Consider the following 24,738-nt stretch of genomic DNA (forward strand, 5'->3'; position numbering starts at 1 on the left):
ACTGTTGTGGGGGGGGATCTGTGGATGGCACTGTTGTGGGGGGGATCTCTGGATGGCACTGTTATGGGGGGATCTCTGGATGGCACTGTTATGGGGGGGGATCTCTGGATGGCACTGTTATGGGGGGGATCTCTGGATGGCACTGTTATGGGGGGATCTCTGGATGGCACTGTTATGGGGGGGATCTCTGGATGGCACTGTTATGGGGGAGGGATCTCTGGATGGCACTGCTATGGGGGGGATCTCTGGATGGCACTGTTATGGGGGGGGATCTCTGGATGGCACTGCTATGGGGGGGATCTCTGGATGGCACTGCTATGGGGGGGGATCTCTGGATGGCACTGCTATGGGGGGGATCTCTGGATGGCACTGCTATGGGGGGGGGGTCTCTGGATGGCACTGCTATGGGGGGGGTCTCTGGATGGCACTGTTATGGGGGGGGGGGGATCTCTGGATGGCACTGCTATGGGGGGGATCTCTGGATGGCACTGTTATGGGGGGGGGGGATCTCTGGATGGCACTGTTATGGGGGGGGGATCTCTGGATGGCACTGTTATGGGGGGGGGGATCTCTGGATGGCACTGTTATGGGGGGGGGGGGGGGAATCTGTGGATGACACATATATAGCATCTTATGCTATGTGCTATCCACAGACACCCCCCCCCCCCCCCATAACAGTGTCCCTGCAGTGTGAATGACCCCCAATACAGGGGCTGGCATCTGGATTAGGAATTACAGCGGGGACCGGTGCAGTCCCTGTATTCTAATGCACCAGCCCCGCTCACTGTAGTATAATGTTATCTAACCTGCATTGTTAAAATATAATAATCATGTGTAATCCAGCTGCATTACTTACAACTAAATTCCGTAGCAGAGAGGAGGCAGGCCGGGAGGACGGGCGGGCGGCGCGTCACCCACTACGTCACGCGCCCGTGCCGCCTGCTTCATTCATAAAGTGGGCGGCGCAGGTGTATGACGTAGTGAGTGACGCACCGCCCTCCCGGCCTGCCTCCTCTCTGCTACAGAATATAGTTGTAAGTAATACAGCTGGATTACACATGATTATTATATTTTAACAATGCAGGTTAGATAACATTATACTACAGTGAGCGGGGCCGGTGCATTAGAATACAGGGACTGCACCAGTCCCCGCTGTCATTCCTAATCCAGATGCCGGCCCCCAGCCCCTCCTCCCTCTGTTGATACACCTGCCCACCGCGCTGTGCGGCGGCCGTTTATCACTGTAGGTAATCGCCATATCGCAATCGTCGATTATCGCGATACGATTGCTTTGGCGATATATTGTGCAGGTCTACTATAAACTACTTTAAACCACCAGTGACCATAAAAATATTATTTGGTAGTCACCAGCCGTATTAGGGAAGGGGGGTGCAGATCGGCGCTCTTACCTGGTCCCGGAGAAGCCGCACATGACTGCAGTCAACAGAAATAAGATGCAGCAAGACGACTGGAAGCAGACAGGAAATCGAGAGCACGCAGCGTGTAATGTTACCTGTCTGGCTTGTTTCTCTTGGTCCCGTAACCACTGCAGGTAGGATTCCCGTGCCACTTGTTCCTCAATCGCCTCATTCGTGGCCTCCCAGTCTGTGGCCCTCTTTTTGTCTTCTAACATCTGTTGCTCAATCCAGGATTCCTCTGAGGTCCGGATGGCATTCTTCATCAGGGACTGATCTGCGTACTGAACACAAAATCCACCTTGACCCTTAAGACACGGACACTTACATTCATAGGGCTCTAACGCCGGCCATATACAGTAGATCTACGCTGTTTCACCCAGGCCAACCATCTATTTTGTATGGGGACCTCCTGACTCCACCACTACGCTGATGTCAGGGGAGAGAAGGATCGGGTATGTTGGATTCCAACTGCGCAATCCTTTCCTTCCCACAGACCTCACCTCATGCATTGTGTACCTCCTACTCCCCTGACCACCAAGTGGTGACGACCGGTCCCAGCAACGCACGCTTTTCTATTATCTGTAACATAGCCAAAACGGATCTCTCTTGAACACCATTGAAAGTCAATGGGGGACGGATCTGTTTTCTATTGTGCCAGATTGTGTCAGTGAAAACGGATCCGTCCCCATTGACTTAAATTGTGTGTCAGGACGGATCCGTTTGCCTCCGCATCGTCAGACGGACACCAAAAGGCTGCTTGTCCGCCTCCAGAGCGGAATGGAGACAGAACGGAGGTAAACTGATGCGTTCTGAACGGATCCTTTTCCATTCAGAATGCATTAGGGCAAAACTGATCCGTTTTCGACCGTCTGTAAGAGCCCTGAACGGATCTCACAAACGGAAAGCCAAAACGCCAGTGTGAAAGTAGCTTTACTCACCCCAGGCTTGAAAGATGGTAGGCCCAGGCCTACTCCTATTGTGGCCTTGTTGGGGTTGACCACGGAGTTGTAGTGGATGTTTCGATGGTAGCTCACTCTGATTGGCTCGTCTTCATTCTGCTGGATCCCGTGGAATGTATTGATTGGTTCTGGAAAACAGAAAGCAAAGAGCTGAATGGAAGAGAAAAGCTCTACGTGGCCTAAAGCTACAAATCCGTGGCAGGCCAAGGATAGCCTAAAGCATACCACGTCCCACTGGCGATACTACAAGAACCGATTGGTCCATCATAATGAGTTCTTCACCTGCGAGGGGTTGTCCCTGCCGCTTGATTAACAGGGCGGACGTCTCGCCCGTCCCTGCACCGCTGCTCAAGTAGCGACACAAGGTGGCGCCTCTATTTCCTTTACTGAAGCAGCACTGTTCATGCGCTGCCACCCGGGACGGTCAGCACGCGCAGTCGATGCCCCGACAGCAGAAGTAGAGCTTCTGTGCTTGTGCCGCTACTCAGATTGCCAGGGGCAGACGAGACGCCCCCCCGGCCATGTCAATCAAATGGCGGAGGACAGTCCGGCTCATTATGATAAATAAATTCTCTCATCGCTATACAGAGTCTAGAGAAATGTTATGTAGAACTAATACTCCCATCATGCCCCGATAGCCAGCAACTGTGGAGCACGTTGGGGTTTGTCTCGGACTAAAGATACCCAGCGGCCATCTAAGAACCAATGAATCATTGGACGTGCAGCGGAAAAGGAGGGCCCCGGTACTGTGATTTTTTTCGATTATTTAGGGCCCCCAGACACATTAGGTGATTGTCAATCAAACCCGCCAGTTTCGGCAGGGCCATGAGGGCCTCCAGCATAGCCAAGGCCCATAGTCAGAGGCTCCGACCAGCATGCATGTGTGCGAGGGAGTCTAGAGGCGAACGGGCAGCTTTAGACCTGGCAGAATGTCCTCACCGGTTCCATACTGGTACACTTCTACGGGCCGGTTGTACATCTCCGCCATGGCTTGCATCTCTATGTGGTTACCATGGCAATTGTTTTTCCGTTTCCGGTTGATGTAAGTGGTAAAGTCTTCTGTCACGTAGCTGGAGAAGTAGTCCGCGTTCTTCATCTGTAATTCAAAAGAAGCAAAAGATGGGAGGCGTATAAAAAGATGCTCCACCGCCGCTGTCACTGCGGACCCCCAGAGCCCCTCTTACCAGGTAATCCATGCAGTGTTTCCGGACCACCTCGTGCATGTCCTGGTCGCCGTAGACCTGGTCGGCTGGAAGGAAGAGCAGAAGAACGCGATGAAGTTCACATGTCACGCCGCCTCCGATTCATACATGTTTGTGCAATCTAATCTTCCCCGTTCACAAGCGCACGCGCTCCCACAAGATCAATTTCATCACAATCCAACACGGGAGGTGACGTATATCATACCGACACCCGCAAGGTAACTGGAGACCCAGAAAACCCCACCACTCCTGCCCGTGGGTTACAGGCGTTCCTGCAGCTGAGCTCCACTGAAGTGAATGGGACTGAGTTGCAATACCAGACACAACCTGTGGGCAGGCGTGGCGCTGTGTTTGTGGAAGAAAGCAGCCAACCCTTTTCAAAAGGCTATTCCCCCTGGATCAATAGGATATGCCATAAAGGTCTGGTAGCTGTGGGCCCGTCGCTGCGTAGATATGGCTCTCTCCATGCACTGCTATGGGACTTTTAAAAGCTCAGCTACTTTCAGGCGTCCTGTAGGAGTAAACGGAGGGGTGACCCTCGCATGTCTTGTGCGGTCGCCTGGCTATTTTTGGGCATCCTATAGCAGTGAATCGAGAGGACGCTGCGCATGTGCACTCGTGGTACGGCCCCGTTCTCGTGATAGAAGCGGCTTCCAGATGGGACAACCCCTTTAACCTAAAGATCTACACCTGATATCTGGCTGTTAAAGGGCATCTGTCAGCAGTTTTGTCCCTATGACACTGGCTGACCTGTTACATGCGCGCTTGGCAGCTGAAGACGTCTGTGTTGGTTCCGTGTTTATATGTGCCCGCATTGCTGAGAAAAATTTGGTTAATATATGCAAATGAGCCTCTAGGAGCAACGGGGGCATTGCCATTGCACCTAGAGGCTCTGCTCTCTCTGCAACTGCTGCGCACCCTGCACTAGGATTGATAGAACCAGGTGTGATGACATTTTCACTGCCTGGTGCACCGGACCCCCACCGATCAGATACTGGATAGGTCATCAGTATTAAAATCTCAGAAGACCCCTTTAAGTTATATTGGCCTGGTCATTATATAGATTAAAAGGGCAACACAGTTACAAGACCACAAAAACATAACATGACACATAGTAACCAATATATATATACACAGTGTAAAAAATAACTATAAAAAAATAATCACCCAAACCGCAGATCTGGCGATAAGCCGCCTAGTGAAACCACACTGGATGTAAACAATATGCGATATGCTAACGAGGGCTATACATGGCAGCTCTTCCCGCTCGTCACATGACCAACTTTCTTAGAAGTTAGGGGGGGGCTAGCGAGGTGGTTACTCCGGGCCAATAGACTGGAGGGGCTGCGTCTCCCCCCGCGCGGAGGGAATTTATAACAGGAAACCACAACAGAAGCCGTGTATACAAGTGCTGCAAACATCTCGGAGTGGAGAGAAGTGTCAGACACGTGCGCGCACCGAGCGCCGCGGGGCGGAAAGTGGGTCAGTGCCAACTGTAAACACAACATACGCCGTGCCCCGGGAAAAATAAAATGTAGGCGCGTCTCGTGAACCCCTTCTCTGCGCTGAGGACGGGGCAAAAAAATACATGTTTAAACGTGATTGCAGTCCCTAAAGGTGTGTGCTTCGGCCCACAGGGTCAATCATGGCGGACACGGGATGGACTACAGACTGAACACCGACTCCCGGTCACAGTATAAGTGGCCTTCAACATCACCTTCCAGAACCAATCCACTGCTGATCTCTGAGTGAAAGGTCCTGGGCAGGCGCTAGTGAAGCTTCCAGTCTGCAGGAACCAATGGCGCGTCACACTCTTTGGTGAATATCCTTGCGTTTTCTGCTGTAAAGGGGTATTCCACCCAGAAGGAATCAGCACCATTCCCAGCGGACAGTTCATAACTGGGGTCCGAATGCTGGTGGTCAGAATAGGGCCCGCTGGTCAGGAGCGGATGGATGGGCGGGTAAGAGAGCCCGGGGTGCCCAGGCGAGCAGAGGGAGTCCCGGACCCCCACCAATCTAGCAGATGTGGATACGGGGTCATCGCTTTTGACTGGAATATCCTAGGGGACAACCAATAGTGCACCCTACGTCCCCCCCCCCCCCCCCCCCACCTATGACCAGTGCCGGGTCACGGCTCGTCCTCTGCACCTGGTGAGGGTGCTAATGTGACAGCAGCATTGCATGCTTCACTTGAGACGAGGCGCGAGGCTACGGAATATGCCTCGTATGCAAACACGGGGATCAGCGCTGACGCCTACGCCACAGATTTGCATATGATGAACTTGTTTCCCCGTGACGCTCTCTGCCGGGTGTGACCACTTCTGTCGAGACCAGCTCCTGGTCACTGAAAGGACACATCCCCGAAAATACCCTCATCCACCGGTCAGGACTGAACTGGGATCAGGGGGCGGACAGGTCTGACCAAGGGCCCCGTGTCTGCTGCCGCCTGTACAGCTGGCCATACAATGCAGGGAGCTGGCATCCCCGAGCTCGGTTATCCCTCCAATACACATGCATTCTCAGCCGAGAAGAGGGGAGTAAGCCGATGCCAGACATTTCTGGCAGCGGCTTATCTCCCCTGGAAATAAATGGATCAGACATGTTGAAATCAAACAGCCTGATCATTCTTTTCCCCGACATCTGCTTTTGGTGGAGGGCCGGCACCCCCCAAGACATATTAGCTGGTCAGCGGCTCCTGACGAAATCGGTGGCATCCTCAAACAAGTGAATGGCCAGCCTAAAGGGGGCTTCTTCCCCTGAGCTGGTCGCGTTCCGCTCCTCTTCCGCTGACACCACGTCCTTTCCCGTGCTTCTACTGTGGACGGGGCCAGAACTAATCTTCTCCCTCGCGCATGCACAGTAAGGCTGGTGGATTAACAGGACGGATCCGACAGGCTGTTCACCCTGTCGGATCCGTCCTGCCGCTATTTCGCCGTGCCGCCGGACTGCCGCTCCGTCCCCATTGACTATAATGGGGACGGGGGGGGCGGAGCTCCGGGGCAGCACGGCAGTGTACGGCGAAAGGCCGCCGGACTAAAAGTACTACATGTCCGACTTTTTAGTCCGGCGGCCTCTCACCGCGCACTGCCGAGCTGCGCCAGAGCTCCAACCCCTGTCCCCATTATAGTCAATGGGGACGGTGCGGCAGTCCGGCGGCACGGCGAAAAAGCGCCAGGACAGATCCGACAGGGTGAACAGCCTGTCGGATCCGACCTGCCGCTAGTGTGAAAGTACCCTAAGGAGTTTGCACATGCATCAAGGAGAGGGAGAGGTTCTTGCCCCGTCAGTGGATGTGACATCACATCAAACGCCAAGGCCGGAAATGCGGTAACGGACGGGACGTCAGTGGATGTGACCGGGTTCCTGAGCAGCCGATCTACGTGACTACGGAACGATAAGTATATTACAAACCTTCTCCTAAAGGCGAGTTCTGTGTAACTAAGGAGGATCTGCTGGATCCCAGAATTACCCTTTAACTTATTAAAGGGGTCATCTAACATCAGACTTCACAGTATGGCTACCCATCGCTCCCAGGCCTATATCAACACCCTGTTGACGGGGTCGGGGGCGGTGGGGCTGCAGCAGTGACCCACTTATCTTGCATCAGGACACCACCACTGCAGGTCAGATGTAATGTCGGAGGACCCCTTTAAGGTTAAACAGATCACTAAAAAGATGTCACTATAACATGTCCTGACTGCACCGCCCGCTAAAATTAATTGGGGACACAAAGCAGACAGCCTCTCTGGGCCCCACGTGGTCTCTTCCTGGAGAGCATCACCACAGCGAGGGAGTCCCCACCGAGGTGGCACTAAGGGGGTCACACCAGACGCACAGACATGGAGAGGCGAGAGCAGGGAAGAGCCCCGCACCCTCCACACCTCAGCAGCTTCTCAGAACTGTCTTTCACTTAAAAAGAAAGGTCACAAAAAGCCGGGGGATTCACAGAAAATGTTTTCATTGAACCTGAAACCGCGCGGTGGCTGCACCGACGAGGCGACACGCTCCCGCTTTCTGGGTCGCAAAAATGCTGATTCCAAAGAGCTGACACGAGTCGAGCGCAGGCGCAAAACCACGGCGGGGACGTGACTGCAAGCAACACTGCAATCCAAATGTCCTGCTGACAGGAGTAGAAAAACATGGCTGCTCTCTCCCAAAATCAGCGCCGCCCTGTCCGTGGGCTGTGTGTGGTATTGCAGCTCAGCCCTATTCACTTCAATGGAGCTCAGCTGCAATATCTGACACAACCCACAGGCAGGGGTGGCGCTGTTTCCAATCCTGGACAAGCTGGGGGAGATGCAGAGAACGCGACGTGATAGTGACCCCGTCTGATGACCCCGTCTGATCTCACATTAGGGCCACTTTCACATAATCCCGGTGCATCCGCTGGTACCCTCATTGATCCTGAGAACAGGGGCCCAGCACCCCATGGAGTCCCCAAAAAGGAACAGAGCAGACGGTTAGACATTCGAGCAGCCGGAGAACCCCCTTTCTCAGGATCAGTGGGGGCCCAGAGCTCAGACCCCACCGATCTAATAGTTATCCTGCGGACAGGGGACTTGATATAACCGGAAGAAGACTCCTTTAATCTGCAGGCAGCACACAGAGCTCGGGCTGTCGGAGGTGATAAACTTATCAGGGGCTGCAGTCGGAGGGAGAGGCGCCGGAGTCCTATCGACAGCCAAGAGCAGCAACTTCCTAGAAAGACAACTCCTCACAAGAAGAGCAAATTATAAACTAAGATTTCTGCTTATGGGGAACCTACCTGCAACTATAATCCCACACCTCTGCCCGACCCTACAGCGGCAGTAATATCACACCTCTGCCCGACCCTACACCGGCAGTAATATCACACCTCTGCCCGACCCTACACCGGCAGTAATATCACACCTCTGCCCGATCCTACAGCGGCAGTAATATCACACCTCTGCCCGACCCTACACCGGCAGTAATATCACACCTCTGCCCGACCCTACACCGGCAGTAATATCACACCTCTGCCCGACCCTACAGCGGCAGTAATATCACACCTCTGCCCGACCCTACACCGGCAGTAATATCACACCTCTGCCCGATCCCACACCGGCAGTAATATCACACCTCTGCCCGATCCTACAGCGGCAGTAATATCACACCTCTGCCCGACCCTACACCGGCAGTAATATCACACCTCTGCCCGACCCTACACCGGCAGTAATTTCACACCTCTGCCCGACCCTACACCGGCAGTAATATCACACCTCTGCCCGACCCTACACCGGCAGTAATATCACACCTCTGCCCGATCCTACAGCGGCAGTAATGTCACACCTCTGCCCGATCCTACAGCGGCAGTAATGTCACACCTCTGCCCGACCCTACACCGGCAGTAATATCACACCTCTGCCCGACCCTACAGCGGCAGTAATATCACACCTCTGCCCGACCCTACAGCGGCAGTAATATCACACCTCTGCCCGATCCCACAGCGGCAGTAATATCACACCTCTGCCCGACCCTACACCGGCAGTAATATCACACCTCTGCCCGACCCTACACCGGCAGTAATGTCACACCTCTGCCCGATCCTACAGTGGCAGTAATGTCACACCTCTGCCCGATCCTACAGCGGCAGTAATATCACACCTCTGCCCGATCCTACAGCGGCAGTAATATCACACCTCTGCCCGATCCTACAGCGGCAGTAATATCACACCTCTGCCCGATCCTACAGCGGCAGTAATATCACACCTCTGCCCGATCCTACAGCGGCAGTAATATCACACCTCTGCCCGATCCTACAGCGGCAGTAATATCACACCTCTGCCCGATCCTACAGCGGCAGTAATATCACACCTCTGCCCGATCTTCCCCCTCATCCTACCCACCCAATGACATTAATCTCCTCTCTCCTACCCCAGCAGTGACATCACCCTTCTCCTTCCTCAGCAGTGACATCACCCTTCTCCTTCCTCAGCAGTGACATCACCCTTCTCCTTCCTCAGCAGTGACATCACCCTTCTCCCTCCTCCTACCCCAGCAGTGACATCACCTTTCTTTCTCCTCCTTCCTCAGCAGTGACATCACCTTTCTCCCTCCTCCTACCCCAGCAGTGACATCACCTTTCTCCCTCCTCCTACCCCAGCAGTGACATCACCCTTCTCCTTCCTCAGCAGTGACATCACCCTTCTCCCTCCTCCTACCCCAGCAGTGACATCACCCTTCTCCTTCCTCAGCAGTGACATCACCTTTCTCCCTCCTCCTACCCCAGCAGTGACATCACCCTTCTCCTTCCTCAGCAGTGACATCACCCTTCTCCCTCCTCCTACCCCAGCAGTGACATCACTCTTATACATCAGAAGACAATCGCACAGCGTCATCGCTCACGTGGTCACCACGTTTTGGCTCTACACCCACAAACATGTCCTTTTGATGTGACCTTTTGAAGGCAGCCGGTTGTAAAGGGAAATTGTGATGTCACGTTGACTTCCTGTATATTATCTGGGTAATCACAGAGGTGACATCGATCACAGCTACTGGAAATTCAGGTGGAAAACTCCCCTCCCCCAAGTCAGGGCGGCAAAACGGCCACAAAAACAGGAAGCCAAGAGCAGGTAAGAAAGCGGCCGGGAAAATCTGACACTGTCATCATGAAAAGTCCTGCCACGTTCTGATAGATTTGGTGTGTAAATTCCTCCGCACATGCTAGATCTCTGCTTGCTGCCAGTGAATAAAATCATTATCTCCATTTAGAGGCTAAAAAAAATGTACCCTGACCAGGTCTTGATCACACATATCTAGGTGACATCTATCGGCGCCATACACTGCAACAAACCCTGCGGCTGGACAGGTTTCAGCTACTGATGGCGAAAAAAGAATGCTTCCATTCACTGACAGCAAGTTTGAAAACCGTTATGATACTTTATTGCAAAAAACTTTACTCCATTCACAGCAGACGGCCACAAGCCATCTCCATACGGCGCCATGTGACTGATGGAGGGGCCACGTGCAGTCCTCGGGTAGGTCCGTCAGTCCCATAGTCATTGAATCTGACAACTGAGCCATACTTTACTCCAAATGCCTCCAGAACTGGGTGTTCGGGACCCCTGTCCTAGTGATCGTGGGGGTCCCAGCAGTCATACGCTTATTAACTAACCTGCAGATAGGTGGTAAATGCCTTTTAAAGTGTAGCACCATGGGCCACGGCGAGATACAAAAAAGGCTTTTCAAGTGGAGAGCCCTCCTTTATGGCTTTCATAGCCGGACACACAGACAGCGGTTTTACAGCATTTTCCTGTCATATATTATTAACAGAAGTCAATAACCTGCAGAGCGCTCACTGTATAGGTCATCCGTTTCAGACCGGTGGGGGGTCCAAAACCCAGCAGCTGCCAGCGCGGACCTAGAAGCAGATAGCGCCACACACTGTGTAGTGGCCATGATGAGGAACTGCAGCTCAGCTCCTACTGAAATGAATGGGAGCTGAGGTGCAGTGCTCTGTCTCCAGCGCCTGCCCGCCCTCTGTCGGTCCTGAGGATAGCTCATCAATAACTTAAAGGGGTTGGCCCGTCTCGCACAATGGTGGCATAGCCCATAGGCAAGTCAGATCCCAGAGGCACCCCGCAGTGAATGGGAGCACACTGAGCATGCGCAACTTGATCTCCATGCGATAAAGAGTATGGCGAGTAATGATGCCCCTCATATGTAAATAGCACAAATCATGAAGAAATCCTGCTATACCCACGGTACGAGGAGGACGCTATCTGCCAGCACCCAGCTGTCTGCGGCACCTGTTGTGTCTGATTAACTCACGCAGGAGGGAAGAGAGACTAGCGCCCCCCGCTGTCCGCGCGGCCAAAACACATCAGGATTCCTCACAGCTGAGTCACCATTCCACGATCCGGCTGCTGAGTCACTGGAAACGCCTCGAATATCTCACGCATCCACGCAGGCGACCCGCTGCTCGGCAAACTGGGACACTACAACCCCTAGCGTCCTATGGTGGTCGCTGCAGACCGCGGGTTGCCGTGCACACACCCTGGCTGTCAGACGCTGCAGACGGGCCGAGAGTGCGCGTTTACTTCTATACTGGAGGGGGATAAGCAGCTGCCAGAGGACACAGCCGCCGCTTATCCTCAATGAGAACAAAGGATCAAGCACGTGAATAACCCAGCATGCCCGATCCTTGTGTGTACGGCAGATACAGCCGCGACTTACCCACAGCTCTGAACAGACAGGCGCCATCTTCCTTCATCTGCTTGATGATGAAGCCCTTCTTCTCCTGCAAAGCCTTCTCAAACCAGGTCTCCTGCTGGAGAAAGATTAGAAATTAAAATGTGAACTTGAAAGACGTCTAACGCTGTCTGGATTTCTGCTTGCTGTCAGTGAATGGGAACATTCGTCCAGGTGGCAAGAACCTCTTGCAGCCGAGTAGATGCAGTTGCGGCTCTGTTCACACCCGCGTCGCGGCTTCCATCTGAACGCCATGACGCACCCAAGGACATACCCCTGACGACGCACCTCGCTCTGGTATGGTGGGGGGCGCGAGAGAAGGAAAAGGTGCGCGCCAGTTTACAGTCTGGGGATGGCAACGAGCGCGTTCCATTCACTGACAGCTAGCAGATGTCTTAAAGACAATGCACAAAGTCGATTAGAAAGTTGCTTTGTAACCATCCGGGGGGGGGGGGGGGGATCCTAAACGACACAAAGCCTAAGACACGATTAGGAAGATTCAGTAATGACCTCGGCGCCTCCTCCGACAACTCATGGGCCTGAAAGGAGTCTTCGGAGGAGGTCACTACCTGCTATGGGGGCTGAGGACGTACTCCCCACCTGTGCCCGTCCTGGACAGGGGTGGTTGCCTGCCCCCTACAGTTGCGGTTTTTAAAAGGTGAAACTATGACAATGCAACGTGTATGGGGGAAGCCCAGCAGAGCCTGGATAGCGGAGTTCATACAATACTGCCCCCCAGTGGTCGATTTACTTCACTGCTGGGTAGGTTGGTTGACAGTTAATACTCGTGTAAACTACATCACCATCCAAGAAAAGCAGCGCAACCGCAAGTGTGTGGCTATAGGGTGAATCGGGTTCTCCCGTGATACTATTCGGCCTCTCTCTGCATATCCGGTGTCAGCTCGCGGAGCGGGGGCTGCTCGGTGCCGAGGGATTTATTGTGGAGCTTGCTTTGTATAATCCTGGATAAGGGCGCCACCTGGTGGTCAGAAGAGCGCAGTTCTATCTCACTGGATGCAAACAGTGAACAAATGGGAGGCAGTGAGTTATTTTTTTTGCCCTTTTTTTGGGGGGGGGGGGGGGGGCAGGGGGGAAATATAGCAGAAATGGCACCTGCCCCTGTATTACAAGCCAAGATCTGAGCTCTCACCCAGGATCTAACAGGACGTTCAGACCGGTGTCCTTACACCAATCCATGCATGCAAAGGCTATGTTCACACAAGTGGGGTACGGAGAACGTAAGATGAAGTCAACCCCCCCCCTCTAAAATATTCCACAGAATCCATGAAATCAGAAACACAGTAAAGGCTGCGTGCACTTCTCCGGCACCCTGTGCATGGCGGTGTTCACACGTAGCTAGCCCAAAAATCGGCTCCAATACTTAATGGGGCGTCCAGAGGCTATAAAATCCCGGAGCATGCCTCCCATCATCCGCCTGCAGCACAGCGGAGTTAGCCTGCAGGTTTCAGGTGCAGATTCGGCTTTAGATCAGGCTCAGCAACCTCCAGTGCTGTGGTCAAACTACAACTCCCAGCATGCAGCATTCACTTCTCTGGAAGTTCCAAGAAGAGCCGAGCAGATGTGCACATGCTGGGAGTTGTAGGTTTCACCACGCCTGGTGAGCCAGAGGTTGTAGATCCCAATCCCAATCGTCAAAAAATGCAGGAAGAGGAGACCCCAACCTGACAAGAGTTAAAGGGCTGCTCCGGCACAGAGGCCAGGACTCCTCGCTGTTCTGAGGCTCTACGTGAGGGGTCCCAACATCCCCCCATAAAACCCCGCTTTACAATATGACAAATCACTGGGCAGCATATGACGCATAATTCAGTAAGTGGGGGCCGCAAGCCCTGGCTTTGGGAGGCCGTGCAGTGCCACCTCTAGTGCCCACCATATGTAGACCTCTGAAAGGGGCTCTGTCTCCAGGAACTCCAGACATGAGGTCTAGTAGGGCTAGAGAGGAGCGCTAGGGGGGTGGGCAGGAGGTCAGCAGAGAGGAGCACTGGGGGGGTGGGCAGGAGGTCAGCAGAGAGGAGCACTGGGGGGGTGGGCAGGAGGTCAGCAGAGAGGAGCACTGGGGGGGTGGGCAGGAGGTCAGCAGAGAGGAGCACTGGGGGGGTGGGCAGGAGGTCAGCAGAGAGGAGCACTGGGGGTGGGCAGGGGGTCAGCAGAGAGGAGCACGGGGGGGTGGGCAGGAGGTCAGCAGAGAGGAGCACTGGAAGGTGGGCAGGGGGTCAGCAGAGAGGAGCGCAGGGAGGTGGGCAGGAGGTCAGCAGAGAGGAGCACTGGGGGGGTGGGCAGGAGGTCAGCAGAGAGGAGCACTGGGGGGGTGGGCAGGAGGTCAGCAGAGAGGAGCACTGGGGGGGTGGGCAGGAGGTCAGCAGAGAGGAGCACTGGGGGGGTGGGCAGGAGGTCAGCAGAGAGGAGCGCTAGGGGGGTGGGAGGGAGGTCAGGAGAGAGGAGCACTGGGGGGGTGGGCAGGAGGTCAGCAGAGAGGAGCACTGGGGGGGTGGGCAGGAGGTCAGCAGAGAAAAGCGCTAGGGGGGTGGGCAGGGGGTCAGCAGAGAGGAGCGCAGGGGGGGTGGGCAGGGGGTCAGCAGAGAGGAGCGCAGGGGGGGTGGGCAGGGGGTCAGCAGAGAGGAGCGCAGGGGGTCAGCAGAGAGGAGCACGGGGGGGTGGGCAGGAGGTCAGCAGAGAGGAGCACTGGAAGGTGGGCAGGGGGTCAGCAGAGAGGAGCGCAGGGGGGGTGGGCAGGGGGTCAGCAGAGAGGAGCGCAGGGGGGGGTGGGCAGGGGGTCAGCAAAGAGGAGCACGGGGGGGTGGGCAGGGGGTCAGCAAAGAGGAGCACGGGGGGGTGGGCAGGAGGTCAGCAGAGAGGAGCGCTAGGGGGGTGGGCAGGGGGTCAGCAGAGAGGAGCACTGGGAGGTGGGCAGGGGGTCAGCAGAGAGGAGCACAGGGAGGTGGGCAGTGGGTCAGCAGAGAGGAGCGCTAGGGGGGTGGGCAGGAGGTCAGCAGAGAGGAGCGCTAGGGGGGTGGGCAGGAGGTCAGCAGAGAGGAGCACTGGGAGGTGGGCAGGGGGTCAGCAGAGAGGAGCACTGGGAGGTGGGCAGGGGGTCAGCAGAGAGGAGCGCTAGGGGGGTGGGCAGGGGGTCAGCAGAGAGGAGCGCTAGGGGGTGGGCAGGAGGTCAGCAGAGAGGAGCACTGGGGGGGTGGGCAGGAGGTCAGCAGAGAGGAGCACTGGGGGGGTGGACAGGAGGTCAGCAGAGAGGAGCACTGGGGGTGGGCAGGGGGTCAGCAGAGAGGAGCACTGGGAGGTGGGCAGGGGGTCAGCAGAGAGGAGCACTGGGAGGTGGGCAGGAGGTCAGCAGAGAGGAGCACTGGGAGGTGGGCAGGGGGTCAGCAGAGAACTGGGGGGTGGGCAGGGGGTCAGCAGAGAGGAGCACTGGGAGGTGGGCAGGGGGTCAGCAGAGAGGAGCGCTAGGGGGGTGGGCAGGGGGTCACCAGAGAGGAGCGCTAGGGGGGTGGGCAGGAGGTCAGCAAGAGGAGCACTGGGGGGGTGGGCAGGAGGTCAGCAGAGAGGAGCACTGGGGGTGGGTAGGGGGTCAGCAGAGAGGAGCACTGGGAGGTGGGCAGGGGGTCAGCAGAGAGGAGCACTGGGAGGTGGGCAGGGGGTCAGCAGAGAGGAGCACTGGGAGGTGGGCAGGGGGTCAGCAGAGAACTGGGGGGTGGGCAGGGGGTCAGCAGAAAGGAGCACTGGGGGGGGTGGGCAGGGGGTCAGCAGAGAGGGAAACTGGGGGGTGGGCATTTGCGACTAGACCCGCCACCGCAGCTCTGCAGTTGAATACAGCGGCGGGCACCGGAGATGATAGTTCTCTTCCCCGCCGCCGATGTTCTTCTCAGCAGCGCAGTGGAGTCTCTCCCTCCCCCTTCTGCTGCTGCCGCCGCCAATAAGAAGAGAGACGGGAGGAGGAGGAGGGGCTGTGGTCACTGCGCCACCAATGAAGATAACTGACCTGTTAATACAAATACAGGAGGCGGGTGCCGGAATCAAATAGCCGGCACCCGACCTCTATGACAGGGAGCTGCGATCAGCGGCAGTTAACCCTTCAGGTGCGGCACCTGAGGGGTTAACTGCAGCGGATCACAGCTCCCTGTCATAGAGGTCGGGTGCCGGTGTTCTGCCAAATCTCTATACCTTGCGAAAAGTCTATACTGGAAGTGACCCGGCCGCACAGGAATCAGCTGGAGGAGGGTGTGCGCGGCGCTGCGCAAGCGCACATCCACCAGCTTAGCAAAGAATTATTGCAGCGCCGCGATAGAAGTACTTCGAACACCGCGCATGCGCACTTAGGGATATAGAGATTTTGCAGCGCAAAATGTTTCATCAGATCTCCCTACCCCTGAGTGCGCAGGCGCCCACAAACCATCAGTTGCAGTTCATCCTTACCGCAGAGCTGAGTGCTGGATACAGAGCTCACCACATAGTAGAGCTGAACTGCAACTGATGATTTGTGGGCGCCTGCGCACTCAGGGTAGGGGGATCTGATGAAACATTTTGCGCTGCAAAATCTCTATATCCCTAAGTGCGCATGCGCGGTGTTCGAAGTACTTCTATCGCGGCGCTGCAATAATTCTTTGCTAAGCTGGTGGATGTGCGCTTGCGCCGCACACACCCTCCTTCAGCTGATTCCTGTGCGGCCGGGTCACTTCCGGTATAGACTTTTCGCAAGGTATAGAGATTTGGCAGAACACCGGCTATTTGATTCCAGCACCCGCCTCCTGTATTTGTATTAACAGGTCAGTTATCTTCATTGGTGGCGCAGTGCGCCCGCCCCCCCCCCCCAACACCTAAGTATAATAAACATTGGTGGCACAGTGGAAAGTGCCAATGAGGGTTAAAAAAACAACTAAAAATGAACTCACCTCCTCCAATTGATCGCGCAGCTGCAGGTCTCCTGTTCTTTCTTCAGGACCTGTGGTGACGTCACTGAGCTCATCACATGGTCCAGTACCATGGTGATGGATCATGTGATGTACCATGTGATGAGCACAGTGATGTCACCACAGGTCCTTTGACAGGTCCTGAAGAAAGAACAGGAGACCGGCAGCTGCGCGATCAATTGGAGGAGGGGAGTTCATTTTTATTTATTTTTTTAACCCTCAATTGACCGTCTACTAAGCATTCTGTATTAAAGAATGCTATCATTTTCCCTTATAACCACGTTATAAGGGAAAATAACACAGTGAATAGACTGTCATCCTAGCAACCGTGCATGAAAATCGCACCGCATCCACACTCGCTTGCGGATGCTTGCGATTTTCACGCAGCCCCATTAACTACGGGGCCTGCGTTGCGAAAAAAAAACGCACAACATACAGCATGCTGCGATTTTCACGCAACGCACAAGTGATGCGTGAAAATCACTGCTCATGTGCACAGCCCCATAGAAATGAATGGGTCAGAAATCAGTGCGGGTGCAATGCGTTCACCTCACGAATAGGACAAGGGTTCCAGCCCCTAAGGGGGCTGATAGTAAGTAAAAAAAAAAAAACACAAGCACTCTTCACACTTGCGGCAGCGTGATCCGGCGGGCAGTTACGTCGTCGGAACTGCCTGCCGGATCCGCCGATCTGGATGTGACAGAAAGCATCTGTGAGACGCATCCGGATGCGGATCCATCCGTCTTGTATCTTTTACACATTTTTACCGGTCTGCGCATGTGCAGACCGGAAGGACGGATCCGGCACTAATACATTCCTATGGAGAAAAATGCCGGATGCGGCATTCAGGCAAGTCTTCCGTTTTTTGGCCGGAGATAAAACTGTAGCATGCTGCGGTATTATCTCCGTCCTGATCAGTCAAAATGACTGAACTGAAGACGTCCTGAACGGATCGCTCTCCATACAGAACGCATGGGGATATGCCTGATCAGTTAATTTCCGGTATTGAGCCCCCGAGGACGGAACGCTATGCCGGAAAAGAAAAACGCAAGTGTGAAAGTACCCTAAAATATTAAGTTTAAATCCCCGTTTTCCCAATTTTACATATTAAATATATAAACAATAAATAAATATATTAGTCGGATGCACAGGGTGGTAGACACACCAAAAAAGGGTGCTCTCAGTCCTACAGCGTCACCCCGCTGTTGAAAGGGAATTGAATATAGAGAAAATGACTGGGCACACCTAAGGATACTTAGTTGCTAATGTTTATTAGATAAAAGGACAATAAGTGTAGTGAAGTAAATAATATCAGATATAAACTTGCGACAGTAAAATTATGTAACGTGTGTACATAGAGCAACACTTCATATAAAGCTCTATGTATTTGTAGTTGACGGGCGCATTGATCACTAATAAAATAGCGGTACAATCTGTGACCAATAGCTACACTCCAGGTACAAATAAATAAGTAGATAGGATTAATGCATAAAAGACAACCTCATATAAAAGCAACAATATATATAAGTGAAATACAGTATAATATAGACAAGTATAGTCTAGATAAGAGTGTTAGTCTTGATGAGAATAAGAGCCGCAAACTAAAGGTAAAATATAATATGATATAATATACTAAAATGTAGAAGTTCACTGTCCTGGAGAGATCATAAAGGTCCAGGTAAAACAAATGTCAGTTCGGTATAACAGAAGCGGACCCTGACAGGGCAAAGATACCGTTTATAGTGAATGGTATCTTACTCCGTAGCTGACTCGGCGGCGTCCCGCTTTCAGTCAGAGAGGAATCCCACAAGAAGATGGTAAATAAGTTTAGGAACAGTCTTACCGGTTTTTTGGAGGTTCCTCACGTGTGGAAGGAGCCTCTGCTGTCTATCGGAACTTTGCTGTTTTTCACTGTAATCAGGTAGAACCCCCAGTAGATGTTTTGGGTCACCTGTTAGTTGTTAGTTTGCTGCACGCGGTCCCGCTTGTTTCATGCGGTTGCGATGTCGCAGCTCCAGATAAAAAGTTTCAGACCAGCTTTTTGAAGACGATGTGGACTTGTTCCTCAATAGGGTCAGTGTGGTGCACTCACACAAAGTAGAACTTGGGGGGTCAGACCAGACGCGTTTCGGGGCTAAAGTATCCCCTTCTTCAGTGGCTATCCGACCTCCCCAAAAGACCTTTCTTTTATGCTCCACAAAGGAGCTCTAACAGGTTACATCTATCGACTTCATATGCCACTGCCTCAATCTTGTCAGTTAATGAAATAATGAAAAATTCCTTCGTATAAAAAAGAAAAAAAAAATTTATGGATTTTTTGAGGAAAAATTTTTTATGGATTTTTTTGAAATTTTTATGGATTTTTATGTATTTCTGTCACTTTTAGGGGATCCTCTCTAGATCTATAACATTATTGAATAAAAATATCCAAAACAAACAAAAAATTTTCAAAATTTTTTTTCATTTTTTGTACACGTACAAAATGCTGGGATACATAATGTTTCTGGATCTCTAGAAAACATACTGTAGATCTATTTGTGAACATACACTAATGTCTACATCTATTTCCATGAATATACAAATATACATTACATTAGATATACAATTGGGTACCCCAGAATGTACATATACTATTAGTTTTGACCTATTTATATTATAAATATCTGGTTGATTAGGAAACCCTTTATCTTCTTTTCTTTTCTTTTGCTGTTTGTTTTCATTATTCTAGAAATAATGAATAATTAAAAATAAAAAACAACAAGGATTTCTATAAATGAATTTTGTAGGTTTTTTAATATATTTTTTAATATATTTACTATATAGATATTTATATATGTACTGGTAATGTTTTTGGAAAGTTTTCCACATGTTTATATATGCAGACACTACTCGTCTAGCCGCTTCTGCAGTCACAACATATATTTAAAATAAACCGCAAGTGAACCGCAAGGTTATCCTAATGTTATTTAACATAATAACTAAATATGATACTTACAGATGTGGACATATACAACTAATGGTTGAAACAAATGGAATAAGATAAGCCGCTCTACTATATCGATAAAGAAAACATATAATGTTTGATGGGACAATCACTTCTATAGGACTTCCGGAATCAGAACACGAACCGGGTTTTGCAAAGCTCCTTTGTGGAGCATAAAAGAAAGGTCTTTTGGGGAGGTCGGATAGCCACTGAAGAAGGGGATACTTTAGCCCCAAAACGCGTCTGGTCTGACCCCCCCAAGTTCTACTTTGTGTGAGTGCACCACACTGACCCTATTGAGGAACAAGTCCACATCGTCTTTAAAAAGCTGGTCTGAAACTTTTTATCTGGAGCTGCGACATCGCAACCGCATGAAACAAGCGGGACCGCGTGCAGCAAACTAACAACTAACAGGTGACCCAAAACATCTACTGGGGGTTCTACCTGATTACAGTGAAAAACAGCAAAGTTCCGATAGACAGCAGAGGCTCCTTCCACACGTGAGGAACCTCCAAAAAACCGGTAAGGCCTATTGCACACGACCGTATGGCTTTTTCAGTGTTTTGCGGTCCGTTTTAAACGGATCCGTTGTTCCGTTTTTTGTTTCCGTTGTGTTTCCGTTTCCGTTCCGTTTTTCCGTTCCGTTTTTCCGTATGGCAAATACAGTATACAGTAATTTCATAGCAAAAATTGGGCTGGGCATAACATTTTCAATAGATGGATCCGCAAAAAACGGAATGGATACGGAAGACATACGGATGCACTTCTGTATGCATTCCGTTTTTTTTGCGGACCCATAGACTTTAATGGAGCCACGGAACGTGATTTGCGGCCAAATATAGGACATGTTCTATGTTAAAACGGAACGGAAAAACGGAAAAACGGAAACGGAATGCATACGGAACACATTCCGTTTTTTTTGCGGACCCATTGAAATCAATGGTTCCGTATACGGACCTTATACGGACCGCAAAAAACGGCCAGGAAACGGGAAAAAAAAACGGCCGTGTGAAAGAGGCCTAAGACTGTTCCTAAACTTATTTACCATCTTCTTGTGGGATTCCTCTCTGACTGAAAGCGGGACGCCGCCGAGTCAGCTACGGAGTAAGATACCATTCACTATAAACGGTATCTTTGCCCTGTCAGGGTCCGCTTCTGTTATACCGAACTGACATTTGTTTTACCTGGACCTTTATGATCTCTCCAGGACAGTGAACTTCTACATTTTAGTATATTATATCATATTATATTTTACCTTTAGTTTGCGGCTCTTATTCTCATCAAGACTAACACTCTTATCTAGACTATACTTGTCTATATTATACTGTATTTCACTTATATATATTGTTGCTTTTATATGAGGTTGTCTTTTATGCATTAATCCTATCTACTTATTTATTTGTACCTGGAGTGTAGCTATTGGTCACAGATTGTACCGCTATTTTATTAGTGATCAATGCGCCCGTCAACTACAAATACATAGAGCTTTATATGAAGTGTTGCTCTATGTACACACGTTACATAATTTTACTGTCGCAAGTTTATATCTGATATTATTTACTTCACTACACTTATTGTCCTTTTATCTAATAAACATTAGCAACTAAGTATCCTTAGGTGTGCCCAGTCATTTTCTCTATAATAAATAAACATATTACCCAGCGCTGCGTCCGAAAAGTCCAAACTATAAAATTATTAAAAAATAATATCTCCTATGCAGTGAGCCCCGTAACAGAAATAAATAAATGAAAACCATGCGATTCGCCATTTTTTTGTCACCCCAAAAAATAGGAGAGGACTGTTCTATTATGGGCCGAAAGTTTTTTATAAAATGTGAAATGCACGCAACTTTTTTGGTGTTTTTATTTTATTTTTTGCGTGGTATTGAGTATCGCAATACTTTTTATGGTGACAAAAGCGAATCAAAATTTTGGTATCGAAACAACCCTCCACCGATCTGATCGGCGTAGCGTTGTCACGTTACCAAAATTTTGATTTGGTTTCGATTTGGCTCCTAAATTTTTCAGTTCAGGAGCCAATAGCTACTAGGTATTTTTTTTTTTGTCTGGAGCACTGAGGGGTGGGCAGGGGATCAGTAGAGAGGGGCACTGGGGGGCGGGCAGGGGGTCAGCAGAGAGGAGCGCTGGGGGCGGGCAGGGGGTCAGTAGAGAGGAGCGCTAGGGGGGCAGGCAGGGGATCAGCAGAGAGGAGCGCTAGGGGGGCGGGCAGGGGATCAGTAGAGAGGAGCGCTAGGGGGGCGGGCAGGGGATCAGTAGAGAGGAGCGCTAGGGGGGCGGGCAGGGGATCAGTAGAGAGGAGCGCTGGGGGCGGGCAGGGGGTCAGCAGAGAGGAGCGCTAGGGGGGCGGGCAGGGGGTCAGCAGAGAGGAGCGCTGGGGGCGGGCAGGGGGTCAGCAGAGAGGAGCGCTAGGGGGGCGGGCAGGGGATCAGTAGAGAGGAGCGCTAGGGGGGCGGGCAGGGGATCAGTAGAGAGGAGCGCTGGGGGTGGGCAGGGGGTCAGCAGAGAGGAGCGCTAGGGGGGCGGGCAGGGGATCAGTAGAGAGGAGCGCTAGGGGGGCGGGCAGGGGATCAGTAGAGAGGAGCGCTGGGGGTGGGCAGGGGGTCAGCAGAGAGGAGCGCTGGGGGCGGGCAGGGGGTCAGCAGAGAGGAGCGCTAGGGGGGCGGGCAGGGGGTCAGCAGAGAGGAGCACTAGGGGGGGCGGGCAGGGGGTGAGCAGAGAGGAGCACTGGGGGGGTGGGCAGGGGGTCAGCAGAAAGGAGCACTGGGGGGGTGGGCAGGGGGTCAGCAGAAAGGAGCACTGGGGGGGTGGGCAGGGGATCAGCAGAGAGGAGCGCTGGGGGTGGGCAGGGGGTCAGCAGAGAGGAGCACTAGGGGGGCGGGCAGGGGGTCAGCAGATTAGGATGTTTATGGACACAAAAGCCAGGACCGGCAGGTGACCACCGCACACTCCTGTCATGTCCCAGCAGTGACAGATGCCATCATGGAGACCAAGGGGGTGACACCAACACCAGCTTCATGTCAGTGAAAACTGTGCCCCCGAGACTGCGGAGCCCCGATCCTCGCGCAACAGCCGTGTGTTTGTCACCTCACTATAAGGTGCCGCCCGGCCTGACCAGGAGTCTCCCTGTGACCTAACAGAACAGGTCAGATGAGACCCCCACATGTGAGCAGCCAGGGGCCCCTCAACCGGACCTGACCCAGAGTGTCAACAGCAAATCAACCAGGATGTCATGTGACTGTAGAGCCCCCCCTCTGACACAACAGCTCCTCCCCCACATCCCCCCTTTGACAGCTCCTCCCCCACACCCCCCCTTTGACAGCTCCTCCCCCACACCCCCCCTTTGACAGCTCCTCCCCCACACCCCCCCTTTGACAGCTCCTCCCCCACACCCCCCCCCTTTGACAGCTCCTCCCCCACACCCCCCCCTTTGACAGCTCCTCACCCACACACCCCCCCTTTGACAGCTCCTCCCCCCACACCCCCTTTGACAGCTCCTCCCCCACACCCCCCCTTTGACAGCTCCTCCCCCACACCCCCCCTTTGACAGCTCCTCCCCCACACCCCCATTTGACAGCTCCTCCCCCCACCCCCATTTGACAGCTCCTCCCCCCACCCCCCTACTTTGACAGCTCCTCCCCCACACCCCTACTTTGACAGCTCCTCCCCCACACCCCCACTTTGACAGTTCCTCCCCCACACCCCCCCTTTGACAGCTCCTCCCCACACCCCCACTTTGACAGCTCCTCCCCCACACCCCCATTTGACAGCTCCTCCCCCACACCCCCATTTGACAGCTCCTCCCCCCACACACACCCCTTTGACATGACAGCCCCTCCCCCTCTGACGGCCCCGCCTCACCTGCTCCGCCATGTCCGGGTCCATGGATTCGGTGCGGGCCGCCGTCTCATACTCGTCCTCGCTATTGTTTCCGGCTCCATCCTCCCGGTCCGGGGTGTTACCGGCCACGGGGAGCCCCAGTCCTCTCTCCGCCGGTCCCCCGGGTCCGCTCACCCCCTGCCTCCTCCTCTTGCTGTGTCCGGGCCCAGAGCAGCAGCCTCCGGGTCCTATCCCCGCCCCGTTACAACAACAACCAAGGCCTCCCAGACCGTCTGGAGCCGAACCCGCCCCCCCCTGACCACCAGCACCGGGCGGAGGCGAGGCCTGGGCCCATCGCGGAGGGGGGGAGGAGCGAGGACGAGCACCGGAACGCGAATGAGAATGCGAGTCACCCCCGCCGGCGCCGCTCCTGTCCCCGTCCTCCGGGTCAGAGGGGGGAGGGGGCTTCTTCTTGGGGAGGATGGTCATCGGTCACCTTCACCGGACACCGAGCCTGCGTCACACCGACCGCCGGACCGGGCAGAACGTCCCTACGCAACGCGTCCTCCTACACCACGTGACGGGGCGTATCCCTACCCCTGATTGGTGAGGAAACAAAGAGGTGGGACCTAATGCGGCGCGTGCCGCTCTGTCGTCAGCGCGTCCGTGCTTGCGTTCCAGGCCTCTATTGCAACCAGGGGTTACCATGGTAACAGCCTCTGCAGACCCAGGACAGAGGCTATAGGAAGTGAATGTCAGATAATGTACATAGAGCTCATATATATGTATATATTCTAATCAACTTTATTAATAAAGAGTGTTCTCTGATAATATTGACTCACTTCCGCCCAAACATACCTAGCTATATGCACCCACTGCCCTTATTAATCTCCCCACGTAGTAATGCCCACACTAAAGTTATACCCACATGTGCCTTTTCACAATAGTTATGCCCAGATGTGCCCCCTCACAACAGTAATGCTCACATTTGCCCCCTTCACAGTAGTTATACCCAGATAGGTGCCCCTCACAGTAGTTATGGCCAGACAGGGCCGGCTCCAGGTACATGTGGGCCCTTGGGCGATAAATCTCAGTGGGCCCCCTTGTGGCATTTGTCAAATGTCACCACGGCATCTGAGAGTGTTAAAAAAACGGAAGCGCGGGCTTCCTGGTCAGACAAAAAATAATAGTT

At 53.1% G+C, this 24,738-nt stretch overlaps 1 protein-coding gene across 4 annotated transcripts in view; it reads right to left on the reverse strand.

The window, feature by feature from the left end:
* OTUD5 (OTU deubiquitinase 5) overlaps window positions 1-24,130 on the reverse strand; it is a 28,374-nt gene extending 4,244 nt beyond the window's left edge. Inside the window, exons 1-6 of one of the 4 annotated variants that reach the window (XM_040442557.1) lie at window positions 23,589-24,130; window positions 11,776-11,866; window positions 3,562-3,626; window positions 3,317-3,473; window positions 2,357-2,505; window positions 1,514-1,699 (exon numbers count right to left, since the gene is read on the reverse strand). In XM_040442557.1, coding sequence (XP_040298491.1) covers window positions 1,514-1,699; window positions 2,357-2,505; window positions 3,317-3,473; window positions 3,562-3,626; window positions 11,776-11,866; window positions 23,589-24,035 — 1,095 coding nt within the window. In that variant the 5' untranslated portion in view covers window positions 24,036-24,130. Of the gene's footprint in view, window positions 1-1,513; window positions 1,700-2,356; window positions 2,506-3,316; window positions 3,474-3,561; window positions 3,627-11,775; window positions 11,870-23,588 lie in introns of all 4 variants that reach the window. The other 3 variants (XM_040442558.1, XM_040442559.1, XM_040442556.1) reach the window with 3 other exon arrangements.
* Between the last annotated feature and the right edge of the window lie 608 nt (window positions 24,131-24,738).

Source organism: Bufo bufo, chromosome 8 (genome assembly GCF_905171765.1).
Source record: "Bufo bufo chromosome 8, aBufBuf1.1, whole genome shotgun sequence".
NCBI classification, from domain to species: Eukaryota; Metazoa; Chordata; class Amphibia; order Anura; family Bufonidae; genus Bufo; species Bufo bufo.